At 37.4% G+C, this 20,767-nt stretch overlaps 5 protein-coding genes across 8 annotated transcripts in view; 3 read left to right on the forward strand and 2 right to left on the reverse strand.

Moving 5' to 3' along the window:
• The first annotated feature begins 3,232 nt into the window (after window positions 1-3,232).
• Window positions 3,233-4,757, forward strand: LOC130657905 (integrase/recombinase xerD homolog). The gene is made up of 4 exons (XM_057460892.1): window positions 3,233-4,065; window positions 4,231-4,289; window positions 4,371-4,411; window positions 4,668-4,757. The coding sequence occupies exons 1-4, from the start codon at window positions 3,233-3,235 to the stop codon at window positions 4,755-4,757; spliced, it is 1,023 nt and encodes a 340-aa protein (XP_057316875.1).
• Window positions 4,758-12,425: 7,668 nt separating this feature from the next.
• Window positions 12,426-13,274, reverse strand: LOC130656553 (uncharacterized). The gene is made up of 2 exons (XM_057459435.1): window positions 13,143-13,274; window positions 12,426-13,047 (listed from the first exon to the last, which is right to left on the reverse strand). The coding sequence occupies exons 1-2, from the start codon at window positions 13,256-13,258 to the stop codon at window positions 12,426-12,428; spliced, it is 738 nt and encodes a 245-aa protein (XP_057315418.1). The 5' UTR covers window positions 13,259-13,274.
• Window positions 13,275-13,588: 314 nt separating this feature from the next.
• Window positions 13,589-17,786, reverse strand: LOC130656555 (uncharacterized). Of its 3 annotated transcripts, none has more exons than XM_057459438.1 (3): window positions 17,660-17,786; window positions 14,679-15,793; window positions 13,589-14,034 (listed from the first exon to the last, which is right to left on the reverse strand). In XM_057459438.1, the coding sequence occupies exons 2-3, from the start codon at window positions 14,845-14,847 to the stop codon at window positions 13,598-13,600; spliced, it is 606 nt and encodes a 201-aa protein (XP_057315421.1). In that variant the 5' UTR covers window positions 14,848-15,793; window positions 17,660-17,786; the 3' UTR covers window positions 13,589-13,597. The 3 variants fall into 3 exon arrangements, with proteins under 3 accessions (XP_057315421.1, XP_057315420.1, XP_057315422.1); XM_057459437.1 differs by having other exon boundaries at window positions 16,955-17,738; XM_057459439.1 differs by having other exon boundaries at window positions 17,606-17,711.
• Window positions 17,204-20,767, forward strand: part of LOC130656547 (UTP--glucose-1-phosphate uridylyltransferase-like) — a 32,660-nt gene continuing 29,096 nt past the window's right edge. Inside the window, exon 1 of the mRNA XM_057459427.1 lies at window positions 17,204-17,225. The gene's annotated coding sequence lies outside the window, so the exon portion shown is untranslated. The remainder of the gene's footprint in view (window positions 17,226-20,767) is intronic.
• On the forward strand, window positions 17,753-19,646 carry LOC130656552 (uncharacterized). 2 transcript variants are annotated; one of them, XM_057459434.1, is made up of 3 exons: window positions 17,753-18,984; window positions 19,060-19,180; window positions 19,279-19,646. In XM_057459434.1, exons 1-3 carry the CDS (start codon window positions 18,670-18,672, stop codon window positions 19,644-19,646), a joined length of 804 nt encoding a protein of 267 aa, XP_057315417.1. In that variant the 5' UTR covers window positions 17,753-18,669. The 2 variants fall into 2 exon arrangements, with proteins under 2 accessions (XP_057315417.1, XP_057315416.1); XM_057459433.1 differs by having other exon boundaries at window positions 17,753-19,180.

A 20,767-nucleotide genomic window follows, 5' to 3' on the forward strand; every position in this document is an offset into this window, starting at 1 on the left:
ATAATACAAGTCAATAAATACATGAGACATGGGTCAGTCCAATTTTAGCCATAAAGAACTGAGGTTGTTGAAGATTAAAGCTCCTCAGATTTGAAGCTCTTGTTCATCAGATATCCTGGACTGCAACACTATGGCACCTAAAAATAAACAACCTCTTCAAAAAGGCACTAAAGCACCAGCAACCGACACGCCCAGTGAACAACCATGCTGCTCATCCACACCCCAGTCTGGTAAGCAGTTTTTTGACACTCCTGTGTTTGAAACAGAGCCTCACATGCGCACAGCTGAACAGTGGGCCTCTATGGGCAAGGAAGCGCTCCTTCTACTGGCAAACTCCTTAAACATCCACACCAGAGGGAAATCTCTTCTAAATATTGTTGAGCTTTTGATGGCTCATTTTACCAGTGCAACACGTATTGGAGATAGCGACCTTCCCCAGCAACACGTGGTCACTGAATTATCCTCTGACGATGCCGACATCAGCAATGCCTCTGGTGAGGAAATTCCATTGCACAAAACCATACCTTCGTCTAAAGTTCACAAAGCCTCGACTAAACGAGTCCTGTTCAAACGAAAAAATACTACTTTTGACAATTTAAAAAAGGACCTATTTGATTTTGTCCGCACGGAAATTCGTAGCCAAGTAGAGGCTAACCAATTAAACCATTTGAATTCAACTGCACCAACCACGTCTTTGGGGCACCATTACACTGCGCCATCTTTGTTGTCCTCGCGCTCTTGTGTTCGGCCCGCCGGCTCTTTGGACCCAATTCTTGATCAAGATGGCGCGGATGCTGTTGCGGTTCCTCAGCCTACAGATGAAGCTGTGCGCATTGAGGCCCCTTTGTTTTCTTCCCACTGTTCTGTACCTTCGCTGCCCGCCGTACCTAAGGCTGTTTTGGAGAAAATTAAGCGTTTGGAGTATGTTAATTTGGAACTACTCCTCCCACCATCCTTAAATTCGTCGTTTGTCCCCGATGACGAGGGTGAGTACGACCTCAATGTCAGAACTGCAGATGGAGTCCCCCGACTCTCGCTAAGCAGGAATGTCTCGGGTAGGTCTCGGATTAAGGACTTTGCCTCCTGGTGCCTTGCATGGAGCAACTATCTACGTTGCCTTATTTATTTTTATCCCCATCTTGCCACACAGCTGGTCACCTATCAAACTCTAGTCACCCAGTTTGCCAACCAATACGTCTTCTCCGCTGTGTGTGCCTTCGACAAACTGCATCGGCTGCAGTTAGCTAATGATTCTCTGCGGAGATGGGACCAACTTGACGATTTGCTCGTTACGCAACACTTGAGAGGGGCTCCATTGTTAACTAAGTCTTACACCTCCTCCACCTCCACAAGAACTTCTTACGTATGTTTTAGTTGTGATCAGCAAGGACATTTTGCTACGAATTGCCCCCGGTCTTCCAGTACAGGTGGGTTAGGCCCCGCGTTTCGGAATGCTTCCCAGCATCTTCCCGCAAGCAGCTTCCACCAGGTTCGATTTCCATCAACTCCCAGGGTGTGCTGGCGGTTCAATAGAGGCATGTCATGTTCCAATCCATGTCCCTTTCCACACAAGTGCCCCCATTGCTCTAAAAACCACCCAGGGCACCGTTGCTCATTTAGGCCCTCTCAGCCAAGTACCCAATAATTTTTTTCCGATTAAGTCCTTTGTTTTCACTCCTGTAAATGTCTTATTGTTGGGCAATTTATTAGTTTCACATCCCAATCGGGTCTTAGTCAACTTTATCCTTTCTGGCTTTAGCCATGGGTTTAAACTTGGGTACCAACATGGACAACTTTTCCCATCAACTTCCAACAACAAATCCTCTATGGAACATGCAAGCAAAGTCGATGAAGCTATTTTAAAGGAGTTGAATAGAGGGCATACCGTAGGCCCTTTTGATTGTCCTCCTCTTCCTAGTTTTCATTGCTCCCCTTTGGGTGCAGCGCCTAAAAAAGATGGTTCCATCCGGGTAATTTTAGACCTCTCATCACCACAAGGATTCTCGGTTAACGATGGCATTTCTAAGGACTCTTATTCAGTTACATATTCATCATTTGACGAGGCCATTGATATGGTACGTGAACTCGGCAGAGACTGCTTTCTTGCCAAACTTGATATCAAACATGCCTTCCGGTTATGCCCAGTTCACCCGGATGACTGGTACCTCCTTGGTTACAAATGGCAGGGAAGATATTTTTTTGATGTTGTTCTTCCCTTCGGTGGACGGTCGTCACCGTTTACTTTTAATCACTTTGCGGACCTACTTCACTGGATTCTTCAGTACCTTGCTTCCATTCGGCAGCTACTTCATTATCTCGATGACTTTATTACAGGTAATTCCTCAAAAGCCGCCTGCCAAAATATCATCAATTTAATCCAGCAGGTCTTTAACTGCCTAGGAGTTCCTTTAGCACCGGAAAAAATTGTTGGTCCATCTCGCGTCCTGACCTATTTAGGCATTGAAATTGATACCAGTGAATTCGTTATACGTTTACCTCAGGACAAATTTGATGCTATTTTGTCTTTGTTAAGAGTGTGGAAAGGAAAGAAAAAATGCACAAAAAAGGAGCTACTATCACTCATAGGATTGTTGTCTTTTGCATGCAAAGTTGTCAAATGTGGTCGCATTTTTCTGCGCCGGTTAATTGACCTTTCTACTACTGTAAGTAGCCTTTACCATCACATTTCCGTTACATCGGAATCCCGCAAGGACATTGAGTGGTGGCTGAATTTTTTACCCAGTTGGAACGGGATGGCGGTCATCCAAACATCATTCCTCACATCAGAAAGTTTAAACATGTTTACAGATGCTTCCATGAGTGGTTTAGGCGGTTTTTACAATGGGAAATGGTTTTCCATCCCTTTTTCCAACACCAACAATTACAGCATTACCTTTCTTGAGTTGCTTGCGGTTGTTATAGCGGTACATTCGTGGGGTGAGAAGTGGTCTGATACCCAGGTTATCATTTTTACAGACAACGAGGCCATTGTCCGCATATGGAGTACTGGTTCGTGCAAATGTGAGCACATCATGAAACTTGTTCGCTTGTTGTTTTATTTTACAGCAAATCACAACATAAATTTGCTGATGCGCCACATTTGTGGCACTTCTAATATTTATGCAGACCTACTTTCGCGTTTACAGGTCGCAAAGTTCAAAGAGCAGTGCCCATACGCCGAAGAGCTTCCTACTCCTATCCCCTCGTCAATCTCCGAATGCTTAGTGTGACAATGAATTACCTCTTCGATGCTGCTTTATCACCAAACACCAGACTTACCTACCGTTCTGGACTTTCATCCTACAGAATGTTTTGCCACCACGCCTCTATCCGGATGTTTCCGCTTATTGAATCCCACCTTCAGCTCTATGTCACTTTTATGTCAACGCGGGTCAAATATGCTACTATTAAGGTGTACTTGTGTGGGCTACAGTACCAAAGTCTAATCTGTGGATTTTCCGAAAAGATATCTGACATGGGAAAATTGTACTACGTAATGAGGGGTATTCGGCGAACTGAGAATGTTGTAAGCCGCCAGAGACTGCCAATCACGCCCTCCCACCTACACGAAATGCTAAGATTTATCAACAATTCATGTTTTTCATTTTGTGACAAAGCTATGTGGCGATGCCTTATTTTGTTTGCCTTTTTTGGTCTGTTAAGAGTTTCGGAATATGTTTGCCCCTCCAAAACCTATTTTGATCCCAATATTCACTTGTCCCCATCCGAGTTTAGCTTCTCACCTTGCAACAATACTCTTTATATGACTATCAAAAATTCTAAAACCGATCCCTTTAGGAAAACATTTCAAATTAGGTTTGGGAGGATTAAGGGTGATTTGTGTCCTGTCAAAGCTTTCTCTCAATTTCTTGTGTACAGAGGTACTCATCAGGGTCCTTGGTTTGTTCTCTCCAACGGCGAATTTGTTACTAGGAAGTTAGTTTCCGCCTTTGTAAAAATTAGCGTAAATGGGCCCGATCTCAATACGCATAGCTTCAGGATTGGTGGGGCCTCTGCCGCAGCATCTTGCGGTATTCCAGACTCTGCCATTAAGATCTTAGGCAGGTGGTCCAGCGACTGTTATCGTCGATATATCCATCTTCCCAATAAAGTGTTAACACAGTGGTGTTCTAAAATGGCCAACCTCAATGACGTGCCTAAGTTGTGGGACATTCGATCCATTTAAATTTACAGAGTGATCTTTGTTATTTATTGTATTATAATTACTAGACTAGGTCCTGTGGTTACATACACAATTCGTGTTGTAATATGGATTTTATATATGTCAAGTATTATGACTTTGTGTTTATTTTGGCCATAGACTGTTATTTGCTTTTTATGGTTATTGTACAGTTTTAACGTGTATCTAGGCTCCTTTGTATGTATGTATGTTGTTGACGCATATAAGCCGGTACTCTTAATGACTGACTTTTTCCTCCAATACCCACACTAATTTGGGGAAATTTGGGGATGTCGGGCTTCCTACGTCAGCCATATAACATTTGGACAGATGCGTGTGTGAGGCTTGTGTATCTTATTATTACTTGATATTATTATCACTTATTATCATTACGGTGAGGCACACCCTTTTATGAATCCTGATATTATTATTATGTGGTAACACACGCTGGGCCAATACTGGACCAGCTTGTGCATTCCACCTTTAGCTCATGATTATTGATAACACATGTTTATTGGGTGCAGAAGACACCATATGTGATTATCGGTTTATAGTGAAGTGCAGTGTACCTTCATGATTGAAGTGGAAGAGAAACAATATCCTTCATGCATGAGAATAAATTATTAAATAAGTATATAATTAATAAACTAAATAATTAATCATTAATTACAAGTGACAAGTAAATGTATTATTAGTTGTGAAATGTACCTCGTGAATAGAGGATATGAGTATGTTATTCATGCATGAAGAGATCTGGGTCATGCCTTGGAAACCGTTCACAATATTATGATCCATGAGGACATAAGCTTGTGAGGGGCAACCAAAACGTGCATACTCTTAGGAAATTACCCTCTTTGCCTTGGGCAAGCATTTTGGTGTGATTACCTTGTTATGATTACTAGCAGCATGCGTTATCTGTCCTGCCTTACTTATTTATTTTCTTACCCGGCATCCCAATCCATTCCCCAAATTTACAAATTGCGTTCCATGCGGATGATGTTGTATACCAAAATGTGCCATAATACAATATTCTCGATTAATAAGTGTGTTTTTACTGAGTAACCAAGACAATTAAATGGAGCTAAATGAATATTTAGCTCATGTTAATTGTGGTGACTTCAGTATACCTTCTAGCTGTCCTGTATAATGATAGATACCACTCTGGCTCTGACCTAGTACTGTACCTCAAATAAGGTTAAGAATAAGGCACTTCTGATTCTGTTAATAGGTAGCCATGTTGGATTATATCTGCTTAGAGCATTGTCTCAGTTGCCCCAGGTCAACATGCATTTGTTTTGCCTCGCTTAATAATACAAGTCAATAAATACATGAGACATGGGTCAGTCCAATTTTAGCCATAAAGAACTGAGGTTGTTGAAGATTAAAGCTCCTCAGATTTGAAGCTCCCACCCACCCACCCCTTATCATCTGTGGTAATGTCTCCAATTTTACTTGAACTAACTATGTTTATTTTCTTTTATGTGCTGCCAAACCGGATGACACTTGCCGAATATGCTTGCCTCCGATCACTGGCACTTCTTTTCACGCACTGGTCCAGCACTGCAAGCATACGATCAAGCTTTTGGATTAGCTCACATCACCCAGTCGTCGATGGGTGGTCATGCGAACACTGATCACTGTGGCTGCACTGTTGCTCTAGCCGCACGGTTTCCTTACACAACCATTTGGCTACGAGAGTTGTGAAGGTTTTTGTCCAGCGGTGGGAGCAACAGTTCATCCAATTTCCACTTGCGCTTTTACTGATGGGGATGTCGGGCTTCCTATGTCAGCCATATAACATTTGGACAGATGCGTGTGTGAGGCTTGTGTATCTTATTATTACTTGATATTATTATCACTTATTATCATTACGGTGAGGCACACCCTTTTATGAATCCTGATATTATTATTATGTGGTAACACACGCTGGGCCAATACTGGACCAGCTTGTGCATTCCACCTTTAGCTCATGATTATTGATAACACATGTTTATTGGGTGCAGAAGACACCATATGTGATTATCGGTTTATAGTGAAGTGCAGTGTACCTTCATGATTGAAGTGGAAGAGAAACAATATCCTTCATGCATGAGAATAAATTATTAAATAAGTATATAATTAATAAACTAAATAATTAATCATTAATTACAAGTGACAAGTAAATGTATTATTAGTTGTGAAATGTACCTCGTGAATAGAGGATATGAGTATGTTATTCATGCATGAAGAGATCTGGGTCATGCCTTGGAAACCGTTCACAATATTATGATCCATGAGGACATAAGCTTGTGAGGGGCAACCAAAACGTGCATACTCTTAGGAAATTACCCTCTTTGCCTTGGGCAAGCATTTTGGTGTGATTACCTTGTTATGATTACTAGCAGCATGCGTTATCTGTCCTGCCTTACTTATTTATTTTCTTACCCGGCATCCCAATCCATTCCCCAAATTTACAAATTGCGTTCCATGCGGATGATGTTGTATACCAAAATGTGCCATAATACAATATTCTCGATTAATAAGTGTGTTTTTACTGAGTAACCAAGACAATTAACTGAAATTGCGTAGAAATGGTGGTCAGTCTTATCTTATCTTAGAGATTCTCGAAATGCATTTTCCAAGCGTCCAGAGACTCAAAATCTCAAAAATTAATAATAAACAGATAATAAACGCTGCCCTGATTAAGAACAGTGCAGAAAATACATAATCAGGGCATCATAATCAGGACGGGGCGGCTCATTACTCAAAAAATATTTTTTGGTACTTATAAAAGGAACATAATCAGGGCAGGCAAGTTTATATACGACAGTCTAATATTATTCGAGACTTATAGAAACAAATTAATCGGGGCCGACTGGCTTATATACGATATTTTTATATTATTTCTCACTTATTATAGAACGCACATAATCGGGGAAGGCTGGCTTATGTATGACAGTCATATATTATTCGAGACTTATAGAACAAATATAATCAGGGTCGACCGCTTTTATATTATTCGTCATCACTTCTGACAAGCAAATAGCCCTGGTGGCAAAGTTGTTGTTGTTCTCAAATGAAACGAAATCTCGTTGCAAATACTAAATTTTGGGATTCGCAAGTTTAATAACTCTTCACCAAACTTAATTGCCGAGAAAAGAATAATTTAGGTTCCGTGAAATTTAGTTACTTCAAAGTATATTATGTTGAATTGTATTTACTACAACAGTAGTTTATACTAAGACTTACGTCGAGACTTTTTTTTCGTACATGATGCGTACATCATGCGTACATAATCCAGCTGTCCCGGTTGTAAACAGGCTGTTTTCACAATCTGGGCAGAACATATTCAGGTCTAAATTATTGAAATATAATTCCGTGTCACAAAATCGCCACTGGAAAAGATAAACAAAGGACCATGGTTGGCACCCGAAACAGTCTCACTGCTTTAACAGAACATAATATTAATAAGAGTGAACAAAATATAGCTATATAATACATAGCATAAAAAGGAAAACCATGAAGCAACTGCAGCTTAAATACTAGCAAGACTGCTGACCAAAATATATATTGCTGACCAGAAAAGGCAAGGCACATGGGTAAATGGTAAACTAACTATGGGCACTTTTCCACAGGGAGAAAAAGTAAAATCAGAAGGTTCCAGATGGATGGCTGGATCGGACAAGGAATTGGAGGGACAAACATATTCCAAGATACGTAAAAATTCCAGTGATTAGAATTAGGAAATTTTTCAACTCAAACCTTTTGTCCAGTCTGTGCAGCAAAGTTACCATTTTACACACATGAGTATATTATTTTACATAACACGATGTGAATGTTTCATTGTTTGATCAACTACCGTTTGGTAATTTATTCTTGGTATTGTTTTGATTTAGTATCACCACACCGTTACAGTCACAGTTTCGTATCTCAAGATTTGTCCCATATATGGTGAAATTGTGTCCATATAAGGCAAATGTTTTCGTCTAGGAAAAAATAATGGCGCGACAGCTGCAGCAGAATGTAAAGGCAGTTCTGGCTCGGATTTTAAACGTTCTTGCTGAAAAAACTGAATATTATGGGAGTCACAAGGAATGCTAACTATATACAACAGGATGTATGTACCTTTACTTTTTACCTTTTTTGGTAGCTAAACATTTTTTGTTGAGGTAATTACAACACAAAATCTATAGCTAGCTAGCTTTACTCTAGCCTCTGATGACACAATACAGGGTATAGTAACCCAACTTTCCTTTTTCTTTTGGCTAGCTTAATGGCAATTTGCATAAAAATGTAGCTGCTATGTTGCCATCAGTGCTATTGTAGCTCTGCAGCTACAATATCAGCACTCACTGATGATACGCACTCTAGTGTAGAGTACTCCAAAGCCTTTCTAATGCACTTCAAAAGGACATGTACTTTGTACACATAGGTGTTATTAAGTATGAGTGTTACTTAATCCTACTAGATAAATGCGCTTATTTTACATGGTTTGCCTCACAAATTTAAGGGATATACCCTGTCTATTACTTCCAGGAAAGGCCTGGAAGTAATATAGATGCGGAGTCCTAAAGTATTTGTGGTGCCGTAGATTAGTGGTTATAGCTGTGCGGGAGACCGGGCTTCGATTCCTCTTGACAGCGATTCAACATGGGCAAGTGAATGTTACCATAGCCCCGGGTTAACCCAAGCCATGCGAGGGAATTTGGAGAGATGGCACACTGTGTGGGCCGTTGGATGTTGCCAGGAGTTGTCTGGTAGAGCGTGGGCTTGAGGACTACTATACTCGAGGACTCCCCATCTAAGCCATGGCCCCTCCTGGAAATAATAGACAGGGTATATCCCTCGATATTTGTGAGGCTAGCCATGTAAAATATGCACATCTATCTATCTATTTAATGCTCATTTTGAGTTACGCAGACTTTTTTAAAAAAAGCCTTCACCCTTTTAATCAACTGTTGCATAAAGCCTGACTCCCACCAGACATAAACATTTCAGAAAAAACGTGTCATGAACTGTTGTATACATTGTAAACATGTTGCGCATTCGAAGCGGTAGTTGCATTCATTTCGTTTTTATCTACTTAACTAAACGTTCTCTTGTGGTTAATTAAAAAACTGCTGGTTCTCTGTTGGTTACTTCAAAATACTGCTGGTTACTGCTGGTTCCTACTTTAGGAAAAGCAGCCATGCCCCAATTTCCCTCACATGGCTTGAGTTGTGATAACATTTTCTTGCCAAAATTAAATCGCTACCAAGAGAAATTGAGCCCCAGTCTCCCACACAAATTGTGAGAGTTAAAACCACTAACCTACGGCGCCACAATAATTATTTACATATTTGGTGATTGACAATGTAAAACTGTGTATTTATTATTAGATAATATATTTTCCTTATTTATATAGCTTGGGAAGAAATGACATTTGCGATGTGAATAATGAGACATGAAATGGATCTACGAAAAGATTGGCATACAAATTTAGCAGCACATTCTATGGTCATAGAGGAAGACAATATGTTACCTTAGTTATATATATTTTTTTATTTGTTATATATCTTATACTCGGTAGCAGCATGAACACTGAATATGAAAAAGCTAGACATGAAACTTATAAAAACTTAAATTAATGTTTGTTCCAATGCAGTCAAGCATGTATATATGTAAACCAAAAACATATTTGCTTTATTTTATGTATATAAAATAATTTTATTGAAAGCACTTCTTTTCTATTCCTAAGGCAGATTTTCAAATAGAATTTATTAAGTATTTAAACACAGCTTTGATTGAAGTCAGTAAGAAGTCTGTGTTAAATATCAAGAGCTTTGTTACCTGAACTTTGACATTATATATAGAAAAAGTTATTAACACCTTTTACACCTACACACACTACATATCTTGGTAAAGTCGTAACGATGTTAGCTCCTTAGTGTGAACAAGGCGATAAGATCAGTGACAATAACAATTTCATGACAGTTAGATATTATGTCAACAAAATTATGAAACAAACAATGATAGAAGCCCCAGTACAGTGATTGTATTATAATATACGTGGATACTTTTTACTTTTGTAAATATTCAGGCTTCTATATAAAATCACGCACCATATTTAATAATAGATTTTAGGCTTAGCACTTTTGTAACCTGATAATGTTACTTTATATCGTTTTGCACAATCTTCTTAGTCAGTGTCTACTCAAACGCACCGTAGTAACCAATCTTCATTCTAGTCCGGCTACTATTAAAAACTTTAATGTTCCACTGGTGTATGAAGAATTGAACGTAAAACGTAAAATGCGCTTGTCCCATTAATTTTGCCGAGGCTTTAATTCTTTGCAGAAAGCTGTTAAATTGTTCACAGTTACTTGTGTTCGGTGAGTTCATTCCACTTAACCTGCTACTGTTGTTAGGCTTGAGAGCATTTATGGCTGAATCCGTGGAGCACGTCATGAAAAAAACGCGTGTCTTGAAAATACCCAGATTCTCGATTTTTGGCGTACTCGCTTAAGCCACAAGCAAAATCGTAAAAACTGGTTTTGGGCCCTTTTTCCAAATGGGTATACAATGATGCCAGTGCGTCTTTTCTTCCTTCACTTCCTGTTATAATGTGAAACCCAAGACAGTGACCATGATAAGGACAAAACCACAAAAAAGATATGTTGTCCCTTTTTTTGACACGTCCGGGTACACCTTCCGACATCTAACATCTGGGGTGTCATCATTTGCGGTGTCTTTTATTTCCCTTTTATCCATGGAAAAACTTCGCATTTTTCTTATTTGCTCTCCATTCTCAGTAAAGTAGTACGCTCGACCGTACTTCGCCGGGTTATAAGTACCTTCTAATTTCGAGTTGGTGCAGGTGGAGTATTAAAAGAATGTATAGATTTTACACGCTCGCATACGTGTACGAAAAAGCTAAGCGTGTCCTCGGGAATCGTCCCATTATGAACGAGGAATGATTGTATCATTAACCATGCCATCTCAGGACAATATGTCTTAACATCTTCGGCAAACGCCAAAGTGTCCATACTGCTAGTGCTAAAAAAACTGTTCAGCTTTTTTGCTAAAGCGATAGGACATATGACATCAACGGAACAATCAGTAAACAGCATCTATAACAACTTGGCGGCGGTCAGTTGTTCGTTTCGATCTATACCTTCCTGTTGTATGTTAAAAACGCGAGAAATAAAAGGTACAACTCGATCATCAAGTAACTGCACATATTCTTTGAACATAAGGGACGAAATCTGGTTATAATCCCCATCAATTATAAATCGACACATTTGTTGAAAAGTGTCTCGCGCCAATTTGCAAAATGCTGCAGTGTTGTTCATGGATGTGGGAATAAAGCACCGATCCAATCGTCTCAGTTTCGTTTCCAAAATTTCAGATTCGTTGGAGCGTTCAATGGGTGAAACAAATGCTTGTTTAAAATTTAATCCAATTTTCGTTCCATCACAAGCAAGTGAATTGCATTTTCCGCCGCACCAAGAGCAGGACATACGAAAGTCGATTTTCATATGCGATGCCCATGCAAACCACCACGCAATAAAGATCGACTCGTACATTCAAGAGCTTCCAGAACAATCTAAGATTTAAAATAAAAAAAATTAAAACAGACTTACACAGATTTATAACAACCCTTTCTGTCAGAGTTTCTTATTGACACAACACATATAGTTAATTAAGGAGATTATTTTCAAAATTTGACCCCTTATGCTACCCAATAATTTGTCCGGTATTTCTTACAAATGTAGTTACAAATGAATATAACAAAACACACCTGTTTGTTAATATGTTCTGGAATAATCGCTGATTCGTTTAAACCGTCAAAATCTACAAATATCATTAATTCCTTCATTAAGCGACAATGGCAACACGTGACCCTCTCTCTCGCATTTGCATAATGTCCATGATCAACATCGATTGAGGCTTGCAACGTACTAAAGATTTTACATTGGCATGTAATTATCGGTGTCGTTTCCGTTTTTACCGCAGTAACATGAACGTATTCATAATTCTAAAAATTCGAGAAATATAACGGACATTAAAATGTTATTTATAGATGGAGAACATTTTAAGGCAAAAAATCAGTATAAATAAAAGTTGGAAAAAAATTAATAGCTCGTAACCGTGTCTGTTGTTACCGTCCGTCTATGTCTGGCGTATATTGTTATGTAATGATTGCAAGAAGCTGAAAAATGTACATAGCGATTACATAGAGAGTTGAAAACAGCTAAATTTAAACAAATTGAAATTAATTTGAACGTTAAGAGAAAGAAAAGGTTACCATAAAGTCTCCACTGTAGATGTCGTAACCACCCATAGCAACAACTTGTTTATTTTCGTTTCTTAATCTCCAGTGAAGACGGTTATGACGGAATAATTCACCACAGAAATATTTATAAAGATTTGTTCCGTAATCATCTGCCAAGTTTGGATAAATGGCTGGTGTTATAGTTGCCGCTTGTTTTGACCTTACTGCAACAGGATATCGTTTCCGATAAGGTTCTCCAGACCTCTTTTTTGAATACGGAATTTCGCATTTGGAACCGAACAAATTGTTCAGGCACGCGTCAATTATATTTCCTGGGTCATTTCTGTAACACCATGCTTGTATGATCCGGTTTCTTGGTGACCCGGGATAGTACTTCATAGATGTGGAAAACCGTTGTTCATACTTCAATTGTAAGGAACTAGCAGGCCAGTCCCACCGATGGTGGTTTGATAAAGATGAAATAATAGAAAACTGATCGTTCAGAGAAATCACAGAGGGATATTGCTGAAGGAGACATCTCCGTATGCTTTGTGAAAATGTTGACTTGGAACGATATTTGACAATTTGAGGTTGGAGTGTTGAACAAATTTCTTTATTATCGCATATAACGTGACTAAAATACAAAAAAAAAAACACAGAAATAATAGGAAACAGAAGGATAATTCAGTATAATCATTTCATCGCATGCGCGCAAGGTTACATACGTACCGATTCTCAATTTTATTTTCATTTGCCTCAAACTTTTGGCTGTTGTGCAACGTAATACCAAAAACAAATAGACATTTCACTTTTTCTGATTGTATGGTTGGCATAATCGAGCTCATAGTATTGTAAAAACTATTTTTGTTGCCTTTTATATTCCTTGAAGTTACATTCTTCTTTTTTTCGTTGCAATTTTCTAAAGAAATAAAGATACGGCTCTTTAAATTATAATTTACGAGAGCAAAAGTTTGTTTCTAATTTCAATAATCTGACAAAGCAATCGCAACTTGGTTATTGGAAAGTATGATGCGTTAAGAAAAGCACATTCGTCCAAGATACGCAGAAACTGCAGCGATACATCAACTTCTAAAATGGATTGGGAAATAAAAAAAGCCTTGCAACTTTCTTTTATTCTAGCTTAAATTTAAAACACTCTTCTACCAGATTATAATAACGATTACTTAATACGAATTACCAGAATTGCGCATTGTTTGGTATAATTTTATAGATCTGATTTTTTCCATGTTGACATCATCCATTGTATAGACATGGTAGGGTAACAGGTCATTCGTTAAACCTAAGCGTTGCTGAATAAAACACTGCCCTTCGTTATGAAAATACCCTTGAAATCCACCAGATTCAAAAAGGCGGCACACATAAACTCTTCGAACTGGTACTTCTATTTGCAAAACAGAGCAATAAAACACATCATCATAATAACCAGATGCTGTCATTGTCAAGCAAGTGTCCTCTGCTTTTATTATCGCGTTGCTCGCTTTAAAACAAGATGAAAGCATTGCCGTTGTTATTGAAGTCTCCAAATCTAACGCTTCGTGGCATTTATTTAAATTTGCCAATGCGATTTTCTTTTTATCTGTCTCTGCCTCCACTGAATAGGCTAAATATGACAAGGTAAATATGATATAGAACACAATACTCAGTAATTCTTTTAATATGGTGACAACGCAAAGTTTAGCTGTTATCACGTTAGCAAAGTAGTGAACGATGGGTTAACATTACTGACAATATGTATCAACATTCTTAAATCTGCCATCTTTTAGTCGCAAGATATGAAGTGGGAAAATATGAAAAATATTTATATATATATTGCTTCCTTTGAAGAAAATGTAAACTACAGTCAACTCCCTCTAACTCTAATCTTTTTACTGTCGAGTGGGACATACTTCAATTTTATGTATGGTAATGCATTCTTGATACAGTTTAGCATGATAATCTTAAAGCGTACTAACTTTGCGTAAGTATGTAATATATTATATCCAACCGAAAAGTTAACACTTAAAATGTTTACAATAATTTCTTTTCGTCGTTTTAGTAAATTTTACCTTCCTCAGTGAACAGTTCGATTTACTGAACATTATAACTAAGAGTAGGCTTAAGAGCGGTTTGCAAGGTACCCGAGGTCAGAGTTAACGGGTAAGTATTATCTTTAAGGAATACTCATGATAACGACGCTAGTGTTGGAGGTCATAAAATTTCGAGTTGTTTAGAGTTTCGGGAGTTGACAGTATATTAATCACCTACACGAGTTGGCAAGATCTGTTGACGTGATACTGAAATTAGTATCTTCTAAACCACTGTCAATAATAACATTGGAAGCAACCTCCATGTCTTTAACTAACACCTCTGGAACTTCTTCTAATGATGTCAGCATTGCATTATATTCTACTTCATCCGTACTTATGGCGTCCATACTTAACTTACTAACTATGAAATTAAAAAAATAACTATATCTGTGAAAGGGGATAACAGGTCGAATTAATAAACGGAAACATAACTACATTAAACCTGCTGGTGTTAAGAATAAAAAAACGAATTCGTGTACAATATTTCTTTACCATAAAACAAAATTTTAAGGTATTATTTTTCACAAAACTCACGACAATAACTCAAATTACAAGAAAATGAGAACAAAAAGTAAACAGTCTTCAATAGTCACAGCTCGTTACTTTCTATTTTTTAGATAATTACAAAACAAAATAAATTGAGTATAGGTTGTACAAAACAACAAAATTATAAAATATCTCTAAGCTCTACCAATATTTGATTAGAAACATGAGTAACCATCAAGGAGTAAAAAGATTCCTTGCAGATAGTAATTTCTATTTGGGATATTCGACATATAAAAACGTCATTCAAACGCAAAACATAAATTCGTATAATAAGAGTCCATTTTAAAAAACCTTTAGCAAATTTAAATTAGGGTAAAACTGCCAAAATTCCCAGCTAATGAAATTATTTCCTTTTATCATGTGATTTGTTTTAGACAATTAAAGAAGTTTCAAAATACAGAACATAGTTTTAGAAGATGTTTCTTTAGGCAAAGAAAATTGTAGAAAATATAATTTACCTTGCCTCACACCCAGACGGACTTTTTTCAAATTATATAGGAGATATTATTACAGCAATCGTCTTTTTCTGGTTTTTCAAATTTTACTCATTTTTATATATATATATTTATAACAATCACAACAACTATTACCATAGAACAAAAACGACTTTCATGTTTATAATATGCTATTTTGCTGTTCTTCCATCATAACGTATTAATCGGTTGTTTTTCTTACAATCGGGTTGTAATCAATAAATTCCATCATGAACTGCATATTCACACATACCTACTGGTGCCTGATGTTAGACTAAAACAAAAATAACAAAATATAAATTATTGATGTGCAAATAGAGGTTATCCTATATAATGTGAGGATCAGGTCCATGACCCCTAGGTTCCAAAAACTTTTTTTCCTTTATTCGGTTCAGATTCTACCCTTTTGTATCTCAATAATAATAAGTAGTCCAAAAATTAAATAGAGTATATATTGTTTAAATGACTTTCTGTGCAACTCATTATTTTGATTTCGCATTAAGCACAATAAACACATAAAAGCAAAAAATTGAAGTAATCATAGAAATAAATCAAAAAAAAACTATTTACTAAAAAGATTAATTCCAGTGCCTTTTAGATCTTGCCTCTAAAAAATCTACGATTTACATTTCATTTAGCCCTCTGTGGTTTCGCTTTTTTACCTACTAAATAGCGTGTGTACAAAAATTCATAAATTTTGAGTAATTTTGGAAATTCATTTATTGTACAGATTTCATACACATGAACTATCCACAAGATGTTGGTATTACTTTTTGCTGTCGATGGATATAGATATATATTGGCGTTGATTCCATATGTGTAAGTAAATATTACCATTGCCCTGTGTAAGAAGTGTTATGTTGTATGGTAGTGAGGCATGGGCAGTGAAGCAGGAAGATCTTGACCTTTTAAAAAGGAATGATATAAGAATGGTTAGGTGGATGTGTAACGCCAGTCTGAGAGACAGAAAGAGTTCAGATGAGCTAAGAAGCAGGATAAGTATCCGTAGAATTAAAGATGTTATCCAGATAAGAAGATTGAATTGGCTGGGGCTCTTGGAAAGAATGGAGGAGGATAATTGGGTAAGAAAGTGTGGAGACTTGATAGTTCCTGGGGCAAAGCCCAGAGGCAGACTGAGAAAGACTTGGCAGGAGGTTATAAGGACAGACTTGATACAGCAGAAGTTGAGTTTAGATCTAACACAGTCTAGATCAGATTGGAAGAGGGTCATTAATATACCTCGTCCAACCCATGCTAGCATGGAAAACGGACGTTAAGCCAAGAATGATGATGATGATGATAGGTTAACCTAACTGATGTGAGGATGTGGGCCATTTGAAGGTGCTGGAAGTTGATTGGGCTAGTCAGTTCTCGACACATTTAGCTTCATCAACTTCGAAAGTTATAGCTAAAGGCGATAATAACAAAGGCTTACATTCCTATCTTCAGGTGTGTTAGCTATAGACGGCTTACTTCGCGTTTTTTGTGCCTGATGCCAGTGGAATTTTGCAGATACGCTACATCTTTTCTGCCATCTTTGTTTGCCTTTTTACTTTCACGGACGTTACGTACACCACAACCCGTACTGCATCTCTAGCCAATCAGAAGGCTGAAAATTTGAGATACAAAACTGTGACCGTAATTCACTCTCACTTTCCATTTCGATGTGCACTCGGTGCGTCGTGTCGTGAGGTGCTTCACGCGTTGATTAACAGTACTTTCACTGCGTTAGTTACTGCTTAAGTTAGTCTAGTAAACTAAACTCATCATTTTTCCCTTTTTGATATTTTTGATAGAGAAGAGAAAAAAGAGAGTTTAGAATAACCTACCTTGACAGTTAACATTCAAACTGACAACTGATTTCAAAATCAAAAATATTAGCCACTTAAATTTCACAGTATTGTTTTTAAATATTCGCATAATTATTTTGGAAGTCACTTTAAAACATGGCGGATTAAAAACAAACATTAATTAGCTTAAGGTAGCTAGCTAGCTATAGCTGCGACTAAAAGACAAAAAATTCTAGCTTTAGTCAAATAAAATCGCTAGAAATGGCTTAAATACTAAAAAAGAATAATGGAGTTACCGCATAATAATTTTTAATATGTTTGAACATTTAAAAGTATCCCACCAAACTCACATTTATTGAAAAATATCAGTCAACGCACATGCAGCTGCCTGCTTGATCAATCGCCATTTAAAACACCTTTTAAGCGATAACATTTAGATAGAACGTTGTTTACAGTTGCTTGGTTGTCTTTTCTAAACAAGAAGGAATAGTATCTTATTCGTGTTAAGCATGGAAAAAGCATCCACATCTCGAAATCTTGATAGATTATTTTCCCTCACAGCACTCTCCTTCTGTGATTAAAAGTTTGAAAAAAATATACAACTGTATACTGTAATAAGGTTTTAACCACCGCGAGTGAGTGGACTAATGTCTTTAAAGTTCAAGCGGGAAATTTAAGAAAACACATGGAGCGCACATGTACAAAAAACAACACTACGATATAAAAAAACCCTTGTGTCTGGAGTTGCAAGAAGTATGACTTCATGTCGTCTTTGTTTGAAAGAATATAAAAACTGTAAGGAAAGTAGACATCTCTTGTGGCCTATGGAGTTGCAGAGGCTGCACAAAATTGGCTTCCAACTCCTTAATCGTGATATTGATAGTGTTAATAATGACGACAGGAAAAAAAAGTGTGTAAATGGATCGGTGTGTGACAAGTGCTATAGAGGAATAGGAGTACTGGAGAAAGCAGAAGAACTCAGATTGAGGTGGAAAAACTGTAGATTTAAACGAAAATGTAAAATTGCTGACGATCAGGTAATTCATGAGCGATTTTTTTGTGTTATTCTTTTCTTTGTATCGTTGATACTATATACACTAGTTTTTTTCATAGAATGCTTCAGAACTAGATTCCTTAAATATCGTAGTTGAAAACGAGTGCAAACAGGAAATGGCAAGAGTTGAGCGTGACAATTTAATGACAGACGTCTCTGTCGATGCTTTAGTCAATTTTAACGACGCGAAATTCTTAGAGAGGATGGAAGAACTTTGCCCAATCCTGTCGGCTGCCATAAGAGGTGCAGTAGCTGGAGAGAAAGGGTAAGATCGATGACTGTCCAAGAGATACGGAGAGCAACAAAATGTTACGAATATGTTCTATACGCTTAATATTTTACAGGGTATATATTGGACAACAAGTGGCGTGTTTCGGAATCCTGTTCAAAGCAAGATATCATAAAAGCAGAGCCTGTATAGTCTCGCATCGCAATGACCAGCTGTTCATTGCCGCTGGTGCTAAGAAGCGGGCGTTTAAATGGTTCAATGCCCTTGGTGTAACCAATAGTTATCAAACTGCATTGAACAAAAACAAGAAATTAGCCTGTAATCATGACCAAGACGTTAAAGGTTGGAAAAATATGATAGAATCCAATGATCCGGAGAGTGTTGGGTACCAGGTAATACTTTTTTCTCTAGTAATTCAGAAACGTTGCATTTCAAATATAAGCTGCATATATATTGTATGTTGGCAGATTATTGGCGATAATCTAGACTACGAAGTTAACGTCAGACACCAAGGAATCAACAATCCCAATAGGAGTCATCACTGGTTTCATTACATAGCTGTTAAAGATCGCGTGCACCCCTCTCAAGGTCATTTTCAAATTATTTATTTTTATGTCAAATGCCATAAATGGAATTGGCTTAAATTTTATAAATATGTTTGGGTATATCATGATTGATTGATTTAGATCCTAAAAGTTTTGAAGATTACAGGCGTGCAAGTGTTCTACCAGATAACCACACGCTCGTGATGTTGGCAAATAATTTCAAGCACTTGGTAACAAGAACTATCGTATCCTTCATACCAGCGTTTGAATCTTTCAAGAAACATACGCAGAAACATATAGCACATCCATTCGTCGATGAAATGTCGAAAAAATCAGAGGTTGTTAGTCTTGGACTGTTGTTGGAGTCGGAAAACACGGCATCTGGAATTACCAAGATCTTACGTCATATACAGAAAGAATATGTGCCACAAACGATAAACGGAAACGGAAAATTGGAGGTCAGTAAATTCATAACAAAATTATATGTTTGCCTCGCCGTTTTGACATAAAAAATGTTCTCTCTTTTTTCAGATACTTCAACCGATTCCTTTTGGTGGGGACCAATTGACTGAGGAACGTTCTATCAACATCATTCGCGCTTTTCTGGATGGCGATACCAGCTACGATCGTATTGAAGGTCTACAACCCAAATTTGAGGACTGGCACTTGAAAATGACTCTTTACGAGGTATCAATTTTTTTTAAACTGAAAAATCCTGAAATTTTGATGGAAGTGATATCACTTTCACCTACTTTCCCGATGTATCAGACAGTTTAAATAATAAAGTGTTTCGTTATAACAGGTCAAAGATTCGCTTTTTCGTAAAGAGACATCAGGCGCAGAGTTTGGAACGACACAGTGGGCGATGAACGTGTTACGTACAAGCAATGCTAAAAAAGGTCCAAATGCTGCAATGAATGCCTACGGTGAATTTTCGGATAAAGAACTAGATGCACAAATAGTCGCTATTACAATGGAGCACTTCAACATGGCAACATTTGAAGGTCTTTATGTTACAAATTATTCATGCAAATTTATATAAATTGTTTACTAAATTTGAAACTTATTTCTTCATTAAGATGACCCAGTACCGACAAATATCAAAACAGGATGTGAGGAAGAGAAACGAAAATGGATTTCTATGCATGTTGAAGATATAATAAAAAGGTAGATTTATGTGATAATATATGTTCAGTAATGTCGTGACTAATAAAATTACATTTCATCGTATACTAAATAACAAATGTCTAGATACACAGTAACATATGCTGACAACATAGGCAATGTAAGAGAAAAACTTAAACAAGAAGGCATAAGAAAGCTGAAAATATTCATCTGCTCCAAAAATGCTACTGGAGAATGTAATCATTGCCCCTTCAAATCCGCACGTACGAGGGATCTTCATGAGAAACTGAAGCATAACATGGACAGGTCAGATAATGTATATTTAAATGTAATTATTATGTGAAACCCATGTTCAGTATATATATCGTACCTTTACAGTTAAAATAAAAATAAAAATGTTAAAACTTTTATATTTTCATAGACGCGAACCTGATGTAATACAGCAGCCTATTATAAAGGACCACGTCCTATGTTATCAGAAAGCCTTGTTCACTATCAATCTGCT

The sequence above is a fragment of the Hydractinia symbiolongicarpus genome, chromosome 9, assembly GCF_029227915.1.
Source record: "Hydractinia symbiolongicarpus strain clone_291-10 chromosome 9, HSymV2.1, whole genome shotgun sequence".
Taxonomy (NCBI): Eukaryota; Metazoa; Cnidaria; class Hydrozoa; order Anthoathecata; family Hydractiniidae; genus Hydractinia; species Hydractinia symbiolongicarpus.

Coding starts and splice junctions, on each gene's coding strand:
- LOC130657905 (XM_057460892.1), top strand. CDS start 3,233: ATGAATTACCTCTTCGATGCTGCTTTATCACCAAACACCAGACTTACC. Junction 4,290..4,370: donor ATGGATTTTATATATGTCAA/GTATTATGACTT, acceptor ACGTGTATCTAG/GCTCCTTTGTATGTATGTAT. Junction 4,412..4,667: donor TTGTTGACGCATATAAGCCG/GTACTCTTAATG, acceptor TTCCACCTTTAG/CTCATGATTATTGATAACAC.
- LOC130656553 (XM_057459435.1), bottom strand. CDS start 13,258: ATGAGCTCGATTATGCCAACCATACAATCAGAAAAAGTGAAATGTCTA. Junction 13,048..13,142: donor GAAAATAAAATTGAGAATCG/GTACGTATGTAA, acceptor TTTGTATTTTAG/TCACGTTATATGCGATAATA.
- LOC130656555 (XM_057459438.1), bottom strand. CDS start 14,847: ATGGACGCCATAAGTACGGATGAAGTAGAATATAATGCAATGCTGACA. Junction 14,035..14,678: donor AACAGATCTTGCCAACTCGT/GTAGGTGATTAA, acceptor TGTCATATTTAG/CCTATTCAGTGGAGGCAGAG.
- LOC130656552 (XM_057459433.1), top strand. CDS start 18,670: ATGTTACGAATATGTTCTATACGCTTAATATTTTACAGGGTATATATT. Junction 19,181..19,278: donor TCGCGTGCACCCCTCTCAAG/GTCATTTTCAAA, acceptor TGATTGATTTAG/ATCCTAAAAGTTTTGAAGAT.